A 13,091-nucleotide genomic window follows, 5' to 3' on the forward strand; every position below is an offset into this window, starting at 1 on the left:
AAAATCTGTTGAGATCATGACTTTGCTTTTCCTGGTCATTTTGTCATGTTTTGCTTTATATATTTTGAAGCTATTTTATTTGGTACGTATATATCTTAAAAGTTTATAGACGTCTAGTGAATTTAACATTTTACTATTCTAAAATATTAATAAACTCATTTATCCTTAGGAATGATTTTTGCCCAAAAGTCTATTTTGTCTAATATTAATATATCTCCAAAGGCTTTCTTTTGGTCAATGTTTGCATGATATATCTTTTCCTATCTTTTTATTTACTTTGAATTTTTAATTTGCTTTCAATGTTACTATATTTTTAAAAATTTACTTTCAATCTTATGCTTTAGATACATCACTTGAAAACAGTGCATAGTTAGGTTTGGCTTTTTTAAAATCAAATATACTAATATTTGCCTTTTAACTAGATCAATATTCTGTTTTGCTTTAATTGTAATTACTAGTATATTTGAGATTAAACATTACACTTTAATTTATGCTTCCTATTTTCTTCTCAGTTGTTGGTGTATCTTCCTTCTCTTTTCTTACCTTCTTTTGGGTTGCTTTCTTTAACACTTCCACTTTGCCCCTCTATTATGTGGAAATTTCATCTGATGTTTCAGTTTTTTTATGGTTACCTTACAGGTCAGAACATGTATACTTAATTTATAAACATCGTAAGAACTTAAAACCTTTACTCTCTCAGATGGTGAAAGAATCTACCTGCCAATGCAGGAGACTCAGTTTTGATCCCTGAGTCTGGATGATCCCCTGGAGAAGGAAATGGCAACCTGCTCTAGTATTCTTGTCTAAAATATCCCATGGACAGAGGAGACTGGTGACCTGCAGTCCAAAGGGTTGCAAAGAGGCAGACACAGCTGAGTGACTAAGCACACAGCACACTCCTTTCCCTCCAACTTCACATTATTTTTGTTGTTTTACACAGTCAGTCTTCACTTACATTTCTCCACACATTTACTACTGCTCTTCATACTTTTTGCATCACAGCCTTTCCATCTGGGATCATTTTCCTTCTGCCTGAAGTACATTCTTTAGAATTTTCTCTAGTGATGACGTACTAACAAATGCTCATTTCTAAAAATGTCATTTTTCATCCCTATACTGAAAAGTATTTTCCCTGGGTATAAAATTCAGTGATAGCAACCTTATTTCACTAAATCAGGGGTCAGCAAACTTTTTCTATAAAGGGACAACCAATAAATATTTTAGGCTTTGCAGGCTGTGTGGTCTCTCACAACTACTTAATACTATCACTGCAGTGTGAAAGCAGCCGTAGACAATACATAAACACATGGGTCTGACTGTGTTCCAGTAAAACTTTATTTACGGAAACAAGCAGGAGGCTGGTTTTGACCCAAGGGTCCACAGTTTGCTGATCCCTGAGCTACATGGAAGATATCATTCTACTCTTTCTTACTTATATTATCGCCAAAGAAGTCAGCTGTTAGCCTAACTGAAAGTCCCTTGAAATAATCTGATTTTCTCTCTGACTACTTTTAAGATTTTCTCTTTGTCTTTAGTTTTCAACAATTTCACACTGGTAAGTCTAAGTGTGCATATCTTTTTATGTATCCTGCTTGGGATTCACTGCGCCTCCTGAAGCTGTAAATTCATGTCTTTAATCAGTTCTGGAAAATATCTCCTTAAATATTGCTTCTGTCTGACTCTCCTCTTTGGAATTCCAATCAAATACATGTTGGATCTTTTCACTATATCATTCATTTCTCTTACCCTCCCTTCTATATTTCGTATACTTTCATCTCTTGGGTACATTCTGAATAACTTCTTCCAATATATCTTCAAGTTCATCTATTCTCTCTTTGGCTGCGCCCAGTCTTCTGTCAGACATATTCATTTAATTTTTATTTTGTAAGTATATTTTTCTTTTGTATGATTTCTATTTGTGTCTTTCTCCCTTCTCTTAGGTTACATTTTTAATTGTTTTCTGTCCTCCATAGATACTTCAAGTTTTTCATTTATTAAAACATCATTAACACAGTTGTTTTAACTTCTGGTAATTACAGAAGCTTAAGTCTTTCCATATTTCAGTTTCAATTTCTTTTAGGCAAAAAAATCATTCAATTTTACTTGTAATTTATCTGAAATCATTGCCCAACAATATAAACTGATATTCCTGACTTAGGAGTCTTCCTAACAGCATAATTCATGTGGGCATTTGATTTTATCCTGCATTTATTTCCCTCCCTTCTTCTCTTACAGAACCTATACTCTCCCTAGAGAACCACCCATTACTACAATCTCAGTTTATGTTTGAGTAGATGACAGAGGATGAGATGGTTGGATGGCATCACCGACTCAATGGACATGAGTTTGAGTAAACTCTGCGAGTTGGTGATGAACAGGGAGGCCTGGTGTGCTACAGTCTATGGGCTCGCAAAGAATTGGACATGACTAAGCTTCTGAACTGAACTAAACTGAGATGACTCTGCCTAGGCTCCAAGGTTAGACATGTGACCTAGGCCTGGTCAATGAGAATTTAGAATCCCTCTGGACATAGTAATTGACCCAGGGGTAGAAAAGTGACCCAAGCTAGTACAATAAGTCCAGGTTACAGGACCTTTTTTTTCCAGCTGCTATCTTTCTACTAAGGTCACCAAGAGGATAAAAATATAAAACTGGAGTTTCCGGAGGTTCTTTTGACACCATCTTCATAGAAAGGGAGGAAGTAGAGAGGAAACAGAGCTAAGATATGGCAGAAAAACAAGGCTAGTAGCATCACGGGAGTGCCCAGATTTATATCAGTTCCCTGTTTGCTTTCAGTTATATATGCACAAAAAGAAGAAACAAACACTCAAGTGTTGCCTGGACTTTTAAATTGGCTGATTTTTCATTTGCAAGCTAGAGTCTTGACTAGCAATGGATCATTATGCAGCACATTCTGCCCTTCATTCCTGTCATGCAATGATGATAATAATAATATCTGAAAACTTATCAAGAAATCACCATCTAGCATACCTTGTCTGTCTGAATCAGCAACAGTCTGTAACTAGGAGAAAACATCAAATGTTCCACCGGCCTTTCAACCTCAAGAAAATCCTCTACTTTGTAATTTGTATCTTTAATAAGTAAAGAATACACAAAGCCATCCTAGAAACCAAAAACAATGAGATAAATGAAGGAAATTAGTCTCAGTCCATGCATAGTATACTTTCCTCATCAAATCAGCTAAGATTTATTGATTAGCATTTACTGTTCATTTTTGGAAACATCATCTATATTTACAATATCTAGAATGCTCTGTCTTCTTCCCTTTATTTAGCCAATTTTTAATCATGTTTCCTGGTCAATTTTTAATTTTATCTTTTTTTCTGACACATTTTCAATTACCTAAAATTTTACTAATCTCCCCTTTCTTTGAACTTCTTTAGTATTTATCACCTTGCCACATTCTTCATGATAAAGGGCGTGGGGTAGGTGAGGCAGAGTTTACCGTGTGGCTGGTATTCAGCAGTCTCCTTACTTCAAAGGACCTTAGCCTTCATGTATGTTCTTTAATTATTATTTTGTGCATTCTTAAATCTCTAAATGACTCAAAGGTAGGGAGTGTGCTGTTTATTTCCTTTGTATTCTCCTTTCTAGTTTTCACACAGTGCTAGAAACAGGGCAAGTATCCAGTAAAAATGGGTTGGTTAAATGTTGATCAGTAAGTTGTAAACAGTTTTAGGTTAATTTAACTACTTTCAAGAAGAACTTAAGTTATTTTTACAGTAATGAAAAAATTTTGGGCAAACTCGCCGTCATTTCTAGATTAGACCCCCTAATGACTAAGAGGTATTTGTGAGATGGCTTGGTTCAGACTTGGGACCTGGGGAAAAACATGCAAGGTGCTTCCAAGCTCATTATCACTCTCCATCCCTCACCAGAGCAGACGCTCCAGGCTTCCCTTTAAACTAGATTTTAAAAAAACAACCCACCAAGGGTGACTTGAGAAGGACAAATGCAGACTAAATGTAGAAGGAGGTAGTCCATTGCAAGGTTGGGGAGAGGAGATTGTGAACTAAATGTAGGTTTATGAGCTCCAGACTGCTTGCTGTTGGTGGAGCTTGCATTCTGACAGCATTTCGCAGCTGCCCTTAGGTTCCTAGAGGTGTGATCTGTGGCAAAAGAAGAGACGAAGCTAACAGTGTTTTGGGACAGCTACCAGTAGACCAGAGATTTTACTGTAGGTTGGCTTCAAACCTTAGCATTGATTACAACCACATGGAAAAGTAATATGGTATGGCCCCTTTTCTTACTTACTGAAGCTGTGGGCCCTAAAAAATTAGAGAAAGGACTTTGGAGGTTACCACGCTTGGGTTCCATTTCCAGCTTCTCCACTTACTGGTTGGTGAACTCTGGAAGACTTGACTCCTTTGAGTGTGTGTGTGTGTGTATGTTTTGGGGTGGTGGATTTTTTAAATTTTATTTTTGTTTATTTGCAATAAGACAGACATATGATAGTTCACTATAATGTTTTCTATAATTTTGTATATATATATATTATTTGTAATAAAAAGTTTTATAATAGCACCCCTGACAAAAGAATTTTAATTAATAAACTGACAGAACTTGGTATCACATATTATGGTTCATCATAGTAAATGGCAGCAAATAGAAATTTTGTGTATTTTCTTTTTCCATTTGACATATTTTTTAACCATTTTTAATTGAAGTATAGTTAATTTACAACATTGTGTTAGCTTCAGGTATATATTTTCTTGAAAGCAATTAATTTTGAAGAAAAAAAATACATTACAATTCCAGAAGCAAGCACGCCTCCCTTCTGATACACCATGGTGACTGGACTGATAAGATTTCTTTCAACTTTGGGAAAGAAAAACAAAGTAAAACAGGTGACACATAATTAAAAGTACCATACAGAGTAATTAGTCTCACTTGCTTTACTAGGACTACTCATTGCTTTGTAATTCCTTTTTCTACAGATCAACTTTCTATCAGAATATATGCTATGATGCCTCTCAAACAATAAAGAATAAAAGCTGCTTTGCAATGGTTACTGATGATAATGATTAATTAATGATTAGTGATAAATCACACAAGTTTTTTTTTATGTTCTGTATCATCAGATCTATGGGAGTAACATTGTGGAATTATATAGTAAATATATTTCCTTTTTTAAGGAAACAAATTAGAGATTTTAAGAGGCCAGGGGGGAAAAAAAGACAAAAACTATATCATTTTTAAGCTTTATACTTAAGATTTGCATATTTTATAGCATGCAAATTTGTACCTCAATAAATAAAACATAGTGGATTTTTAAAAATAAAACAAGATTTATAAGATCTTTGTTATTAATAAAATATTGTCCTGGGGGAGCATCACAAAAAGCACACTAGCTTTTATGTAGATAAGCTGCAAGAACTACAAGATCAAAGGCTCAGAGACACCTGCCAGACTTTTATTTATCATATACTACCTGCTCAGCATTTTGCCAGATGCTAAGAAGCATAGTGCCCTTTCCTCCAAAGACTGTTCACCTCCCAGTAGCTTCTTCTCTTTAATCCAACTGCCACCGAAGTCCGTTGCTATGACTCCGGCCTAGTCTAGATGCCTGCTGCTTACAGCTACTCCTTTCCTAAACGATGGATAATTTATGTCCGCAAGCACAGTTCCAATTGGGGTACATCTCCACTCAGGAGTTGATGTCATTCCACTGTCAGAGGGATTAGGTATAAACACCTTAGTCAGACATTCAAGGTCAGATGTGGTATCACTTAGATGTGCCTTTATTCCCACTATTTCTGCATAACACTTGATGCTCCAGACCAACTGGACAACTTCTTGTTTCCCAACCTTCCCCATGTTTTCTTGTTTACACAGACACCATTGTCCAAAATTTCACCTACCCTCACCTCTGCCTGTGAACCTATCCTTTAAGGGCTATTTCAAATGCCACCTACAACATGACTTAATTTGGCATTTTTCCCTCATCTGAATTCCCATAGAGCTTTATGACGCTTTCCTCACATCTTGATTTTTCTGGCTGCAATTATGTGTCAACTTGTCTTATTCTCTTCAATAAAATATAAATACCTTGAGGCTGTTGATTATGAGATTATATATTTGCCACTTATATCAACTCAAAGGCACCAGTGTCCTCCACATTGAAGGACACTGAAGATAGAAAGAAGATAGAAAACATTTGTTTGGAAGTTAAACAAAAGTTATTAAAATATATATGTATCATGAAAATGATAAGAAATAGTATATAGGATGGAATTAGTGAGCAATAAAAGACTATGTACAGGGACTTCCCTGGAGGTCCAATAGTTAAGACTCTCAACTTTGACTGCAAGGGGCGCAGGTTCGATCTTTGATTGGGGAACTAAGATCCCATATGCTGTGCAGTATAGCTAAAAAAAAGACTATATACAACTAAGTCCTAAATTGTATAAAACATCGCAAAATAGGAATTTGGAAATGAGAAATATTGTTTTATAATTCACTTTACAAACACAAAGAGGTGCCAATTTACCCTCTAGCAATCTCTGGGATTAAACTATAGAGCCAAAGTTGAAGTCACTGTTCCTAACTTCAGAGTTGATGACTAGTGGGAAAGACAGTCTTATTTAACTTATATGCAGAGTATATCATGCAAAATGCTGGGCTGGATGAAGCACAAGCTGGAATTAAGATTGCCAGGAGAAATATTAGTAACCTCACGTATGCAGAAACCACCCTTATGGCAGAAAGTGGAGAAGAACTAAAAAGCCTCTTGATGAAAGTGAAAGAGGAGAGTGAAAGAGCTGGCTTAAAAATCAACATTCAAAAAACTAAGATCACGGCATCCAGTCCCATCACTTCATGGCAAATAGATGGGGAAACAATGGAAACAGTGAAAGACTTTATTTTGGGGGGGTCCAAAATCACTGCAGATGGTGACTGGCAGCCATGAAATTAAAAGATGCTTGCTCCTTGGAAGAAAAGCTATGACCAACCTAGAGAGCATATTAAAAATCAGAGACATTACTTTGCCAACAAAGGTCCATCTAGTCAAGGCTATGGTTTTCCCAGTAGTCATGTATGGATGTGAGAGTTGGACTATAAAGAAAGCTGAGCGCTGAAGAACTGATGCTTTTGAACTGCGGTGTTGGAAAAGACTCTTGAGAGTCCCTTGGACTGCAAGGAGATCCAACCAGTCCATCCTAAAGGAGATCAGTCCTGAATATTCATTGGAAGGACTGATGCTGAAGCTGAAACTCCAATACTTTGGCTACCTGTTGCAAACAGCTAACTCATTTGAAAAGACCCTGATGCTGGGAAAGATTGAAGGCAGGAGGAGAAGGGGATGACAGAGGATGAGATGTTTGGGTGGCATCACCAACTGTATGGACATCAGTTTGAGCAAGCTCTGGGAGTTGGTGATGGGCAAGGAGGCCTGGTGTGCTGCAGTTCATGGGGTCGCAAAGAATCACACACAACTGAGCAAATCAATTGACTGAGTGGGAAGGACCGTCAGGCACAGGAGGCATTATATTTTGATAGAGGATGAGGCTATAACAAAGATGTGAGTCTGATGGAACCCCAGATGGGGCACCTGAGTTTGCCTATAGGTTGGAGTGAGGACACAGAGGCTCTACAATGGATAATTTCACTAGGTAGAGAGGAAGACATGGCATCCTAGACAAAGGTAACTCCCAATGCCAGGAGGCAGTATTTAGAGAGAGTACAGGAATGATGAGAACTTCTATGAGGCTCAAGTGGGAGAGCTGAAACTGGAATGACCGGCCAGAAGAGAGACTTATTTTTTAGAGAGCTGAGGGATGGCATTGTGAACATAAGATCAGAGGGTGGCCCAGGCCTGGAGAGTACAGATGAGAGTAATGGGAAGAGTGAGGTAGGGGGAGTGTGGTAGGCTGGGATAGGAAAGCTGAACCTAATGGCTCTACTTTCACAGTGGAGTGTGAGTCAGGGAACAGGAGAGGGAGTATATGAAGATGTGTAGATGGGGAAGACTTGCTGTAGGATGTGGTGTTTGAGCTGCAAACTGGAGGATTCAGAGTGAAAGGTGACAAGGGAATGAGCTGGCTGTGAAATGTCTGTGAAATGATGGGAAGAAATGACTGGCTAGATCAGAAAACTCATACTGGGGAGTAGTCAAAAATAATATTAATGGTGCAGGTAAGAAAGGATCAGAGAGGGCTTGAAATTAAGCCATAGTCATCCTTGAGTTAAATGTGGAAAATGGTCTTCAAGAAGGGCAGTTTGGCAGGGATGGGAAGAAGGGCAGTTTGGCAGGGATGGGATGCCTGGTTTGGGTCGACTATGGATTGAGCTCAACGAAATCAGCTCTATGGTTGCTGCAGAAATCAGGGTGTGAAAGAATAAGAAGAATTAGAGTGGAAAGTGCATTGGTCAGGTTGGAGAACTTGCCCTGGTGAGACTCCCTTCTCAAAGTGTCTACATGCAGCTTCACACAAGGTGATATTGGCTTCTCTGACCCAGGACAACTCTGATGGGACCAGGAGTGGACACTTGATCTAAGGAGAACAGATCAGATTCTCTCAGAAATGCTAGTGAGCCCACGGAAAGTAATTTTCAAGATGGCAGTTGGTCCTAAAGGAAGGTCTCGTGGAGAAAGAGTTACTGTGGAAGGCAAGGAAGGGCATATTAGCTGATTAAACAGGCATATTATGAGGAGGGCTTCCCAGGTGGCACTAGTGGTAAAGAATCTGCCTGCAAATGCAGGAGACGCAAGAGATGCAGGTCTGATCCCTGGGTGGGGAAAACACCCTGAAGTAAGAAATGGCAGCCCACTGCAGTATTCTTGCCTGGAAATTTCATGGGCTGAGGAGCCTGGTGGCTACAGTCCATGGGGTCACAAAAAGTCGGACAGAACTGAGCAACTGAGCACCTATGTATGCAGAAGGATACAGCATAGTAAGAACTTGGACTCTGAAGTCTTATTGTCTGGGTTCAGGTGTCAGCTTTATAGTTTACTAGTTATGTGAATTTGGGCATGTTTCTTAAGTTCTTAATGCCTCCATTTCTTCATCTATATCATGAAGATAAAAATGTATTTCCTTATGAACTTGTTTTAAGGATTATGTGAAATATGTATATAGAGTGAGTAGAAAGTCTAGAGCATAGAACACTTAATATAGGTAGCTAAAAGAAACATCCAGAGGACTTGGTAACTACCTAGAGGATAAAGAAGAAGGAGGAATCAAAGACGTCTCTAAAAAGAGAAAAATACGGAACAAAACATCCTTTGTCAGGTGGAAAACCATCACCAATGGCTACACTTCTGGGAAGATGAAGCAAAGCAGTTTCTTACCCCTTGGTGATCCGTCTTCTATCTTATTAAGCACAGTTACCTTCAAAGTTTCTCCATTAACCATTAAAAGGTGACCCTCTTCACAGCCAATGTATAGGTCACTTGTTGGAGTCCAGCAGTGCATAGTCGGGTGAAGCAAAGAATACAGATCGTCTTTAGGCTTCAAGGAAAGATTTAAAACCTTGTGTTAAGACAACAGTCATGCCTAAGAGCCAGAGAAATACTCAACAAAAACAATTTCCAAGATGAAAACAAATTAATATGTGTCTACATGCATTTATTGGTCCTGCCCTTTGCCCAGAGCTAAATGAACTTCTTCCTGCTCCATTTCTCTCTCTACATTTTAATTCCCTAGGAAAAGTATTAGGGGTTTTTGCCAACACATTGAGAGTTCTAGTGTCATAGTTTTTTTGCAGAAGTCTTGAGTAATAATTTGTATGCTGTTTCTTGGTGAACTTTTTGATATCTTGGACCTAAAAAAGCCATTGTTTAGCGAAAGTCACCCCATTTGAGGAAGATTTGGGTCAACCTTTTCTCTCCTGGTTCATGGCAGGGGGCATGAATGTGATTTTTCTATGGAGTGGTTGGCCCCAACCCTCTGCTTAGCTCTCTGTAACGGAGGATGAGAAGAGGACCCCTGGTCTGGTTCTCAACGCCTCTGTAGTTCATGAAACATCCTACCTGACTTTGATTCCATGGAAAACTCAGAGAGAAATGCACAAAATCTATGGAATGTACCTAGAAAAAAAACTGGCTTTGGGAACTAAAACTAAGGGTGTAGGGCAAATTTTTCCTGTAAAGGACTATGTGAAAAATAAGCTTTGTGGACCACATAGGTCTCTGTTATATCCCTTTCTTTTTTTTTTTAAACACTTTAAAAAAATGTAAAAGAACAGTCTTAGCTTGCTTGAAGTCACATAAAGGCAGGTGATAGTTTGCTGATCTCTGCCTTTGATGATAATATCTCAGTGTTATGCCCCCTGTAGCTTTAAACATTCTGTCCAGCAGGGGAGAGGCCACTCCCCCTTTCTGTCCACACAGAGCAGGCCTCCTTGAAAGTCCTGGACCACCTGGTTATCTTCCCAGAGGTACAATATTTTGGACACACCCTCTCACCTCTGCCCCCCAAAGCACTGACTAAGATTCTGAATTCAGGGTACTATAAAGTAACATAGTATGGCATTCTTTCCTTTCTATTTAAACAAGTCAAACATCCTACACTTTACTCTTATTTATCTATTTACATATTTGTTTATAACAAAACATTTAGTACTATCTGAGGGTTTTTTAAATACTATACTATTATTTAGAATTGCATTAGCTACAACATAACAGCTTTGTTTTCTTTAGGCATCCTTATAGCCATAGGAACAGAAAACATTTAAAATAAGCTAATGGCCAAATTAATAGAATTCTTATATCTTTGAGAGATCCATATTTATTTCATTCATTTATTCATTCATCTACCAAATATTTACATATCATGCACTGTTCTAAGCACAGGGATGTAGCAATGAATAAAACAAAACAAACAAACAAACAAACAAAAATATATATATATACCCTCATGGGACTTAATCTTGGTGAGGGAAAACAGAGCAAAAAGAAATTAAGGAAAAAGAATTATATATACATACATAAATAAAATATTATGTGTTGAAAGTGCTGTGAGAGAAAAATAAAGCTGGGGAAGTTGGAATAGGTCTCATGGTTGGGGAATATGGTAAACCCATATAAATAGCCATTTTGTCCATTCAAAACTTGACAATGCAGGCCACCATTGTAATAAATACTCAGTTATTTAAATAGCATACACTGCTCTTTAATTTAGGAAAGGTAAAGCAGGGGTAGCCCTGCCAAAGTAATTATTCTACTGGATTCCCAATGGATACAAAATTTTGCATTTTAGTATTTCCACAAACATTTACTGGGTATTGATTATATACCATATATTGTACTAGAGAGATCTCTTGTATTGCTAAGATTATCCCTCTTCTCAATAGGACAATCACCTATTGAAGGAGAAGTAGTTATCAACAAACATCAGAATCAGAAAACATGGTAGTTTATAGCAGAAGAGTATTTAAATATTACAAGAGAACCTACAAGAAAGCACTTTGTTCTTCCTGATGGAGTGAAGGAAATGCACAGAGAGAGAATTGTCATTTGAGATGGACCATGAACTATGAAAGCATAAGTCCTTCGTGTACAGAAGCGCTTCTCACTATAAGCTTTTTAAAGGCCAGGTCATCTTGTCATCTTTAATGTACGGTTGGTCTATTTCATGCCTCCATAGCCTTGAATCCTTAGAAAATAAAACTTGAGCCACAATTTGGCCACCCAGTGGGCATAAAAAATGGACAAAATCACTCAAAAGGATTAAACTGTTGCTGATCAATGACATTTTTGTGGTATCTAACTGAGATTTGACTCAGAGGGAAAAGAGTTAGTGACTACCATTATGTAATCTTCATAATTTAAAAGTTCTTTGGTTGTCTTGATGACATTTGACTATAAATCACAAAAAGAAAGGCTCTTTCCTAGTATGGCAATGAGCTTGAAATTTTTTTAAAAAACCACACATATTTGGTTCTCATCATGTTAGTGGACATATATGCCTCAGAGGGTGAGGATTAAAACTTGGAATTTTCTTGCCTTAGTATATTAAACTAGTACTGTGTGCAGTTTTGTTTAAGATAAACCTGGGCTTGTCTTCCTATTATTTTCTTTCATCAATAAATATGTTCTGTGCCATTTAAAAATGAATGTGATATTACACGGTGTAAGCAGAAAGAATAACTTTCAATTATGGAAATTGAAAATTTTAAAAGAAAAGGTGCTGACAGTGTTTAAAAGTATTTGTTGGTAACACCATATCCTTGCTCAGTCCTCTGGAATCAAACATTTTGATGACTTGAAGACCAAACATAAAATACTCAAGCCCAACTTAATATTGCTTCAGAAAATGTAAGCATCCGAATATGTGTCACAATACTTGAGCTTTAAGAGGAATTTCTATTTAGCAATTTTTTTTCAAGGTCGATGGAAAAAGAAAACTGGACACTTCAGATTAAATTCACTATCTTGGATACAATTTCTGCCCAGATAACATCTGCCTTTGATTTCCCCCACGCTACTACTAGATACCATTTCTAATGCCCCAAATAAGTTGTGTAATGTGATGCCTGCCCATTTAAAGGCCTATTATGTGCTATTCTACCATTAGCTACAAGAGAGATAAGGGGACTATTTAATATTTGTAATTTTATAAAAATCCACATTTGTCAATTTTTAAGACCTTTAAATAGGTCAAATCCTTACTAATTTCTTTGCCATTGGTACTGGGCCACAAGAAATTCCATTCAAAGGAATAGAATCAAGACATTTGAGATCTAAGTTTAGTTACACTTTCACTCCTATAGACATTACTCAATGTGTTAGCAATTTTTTTTTCCACCTTATTTATCTATAAGATGAAAGAATTAAATAGTGGCAAAATTGACTTCTAATTTAAATGTAAAATAAATGGCTTTAGTAACAGTCTCTGTATAATTTAGAGATGTCAAACTTTAATATTAAATTTCTGTTTTCAGGAAAAAATTGAAATGTACTGAGTTACAAAGTCCTAGGAAAGAAATATGTCTGTTTATTATGAGCATTTAAAAAAAATGGTAACTCCATATTTAAGTATTTAAAGAAGGCATTTCTGTACTATTAAAAGAATTAGCTATTTTCTATAATTTGAAAAAGTGAATAATTGTCATCCTTTAGAGGAAAT

General features: G+C 37.1%; 1 protein-coding gene across 7 annotated transcripts in view; it reads right to left on the reverse strand.

The window, feature by feature from the left end:
- CFAP43 (cilia and flagella associated protein 43) overlaps positions 1-13,091 on the reverse strand; it is a 100,083-nt gene that overhangs the window by 64,666 nt on the left and 22,326 nt on the right. For 6 of the 7 annotated variants that reach the window (XR_002179982.2, XM_019953171.2, XM_019953170.2 and 3 more), the window contains 3 exons: positions 9,314-9,473; positions 4,772-4,839; positions 2,992-3,123 (listed from right to left, as the gene is read on the reverse strand). Coding sequence is in view for 6 of the 7 variants with exons in the window: in XM_019953171.2 (XP_019808730.2) it covers positions 2,992-3,123; positions 4,772-4,839; positions 9,314-9,473 (360 nt within the window). In the remaining variant the exon portion in view is untranslated. The remainder of the gene's footprint in view (positions 1-2,991; positions 3,124-4,771; positions 4,840-9,313; positions 9,474-13,091) is intronic. The other variant, XM_019953169.2, reaches the window with a different exon arrangement.

Source organism: Bos indicus, chromosome 26, assembly GCF_029378745.1.
Source record: "Bos indicus isolate NIAB-ARS_2022 breed Sahiwal x Tharparkar chromosome 26, NIAB-ARS_B.indTharparkar_mat_pri_1.0, whole genome shotgun sequence".
NCBI lineage: Eukaryota > Metazoa > Chordata > Mammalia > Artiodactyla > Bovidae > Bos > Bos indicus.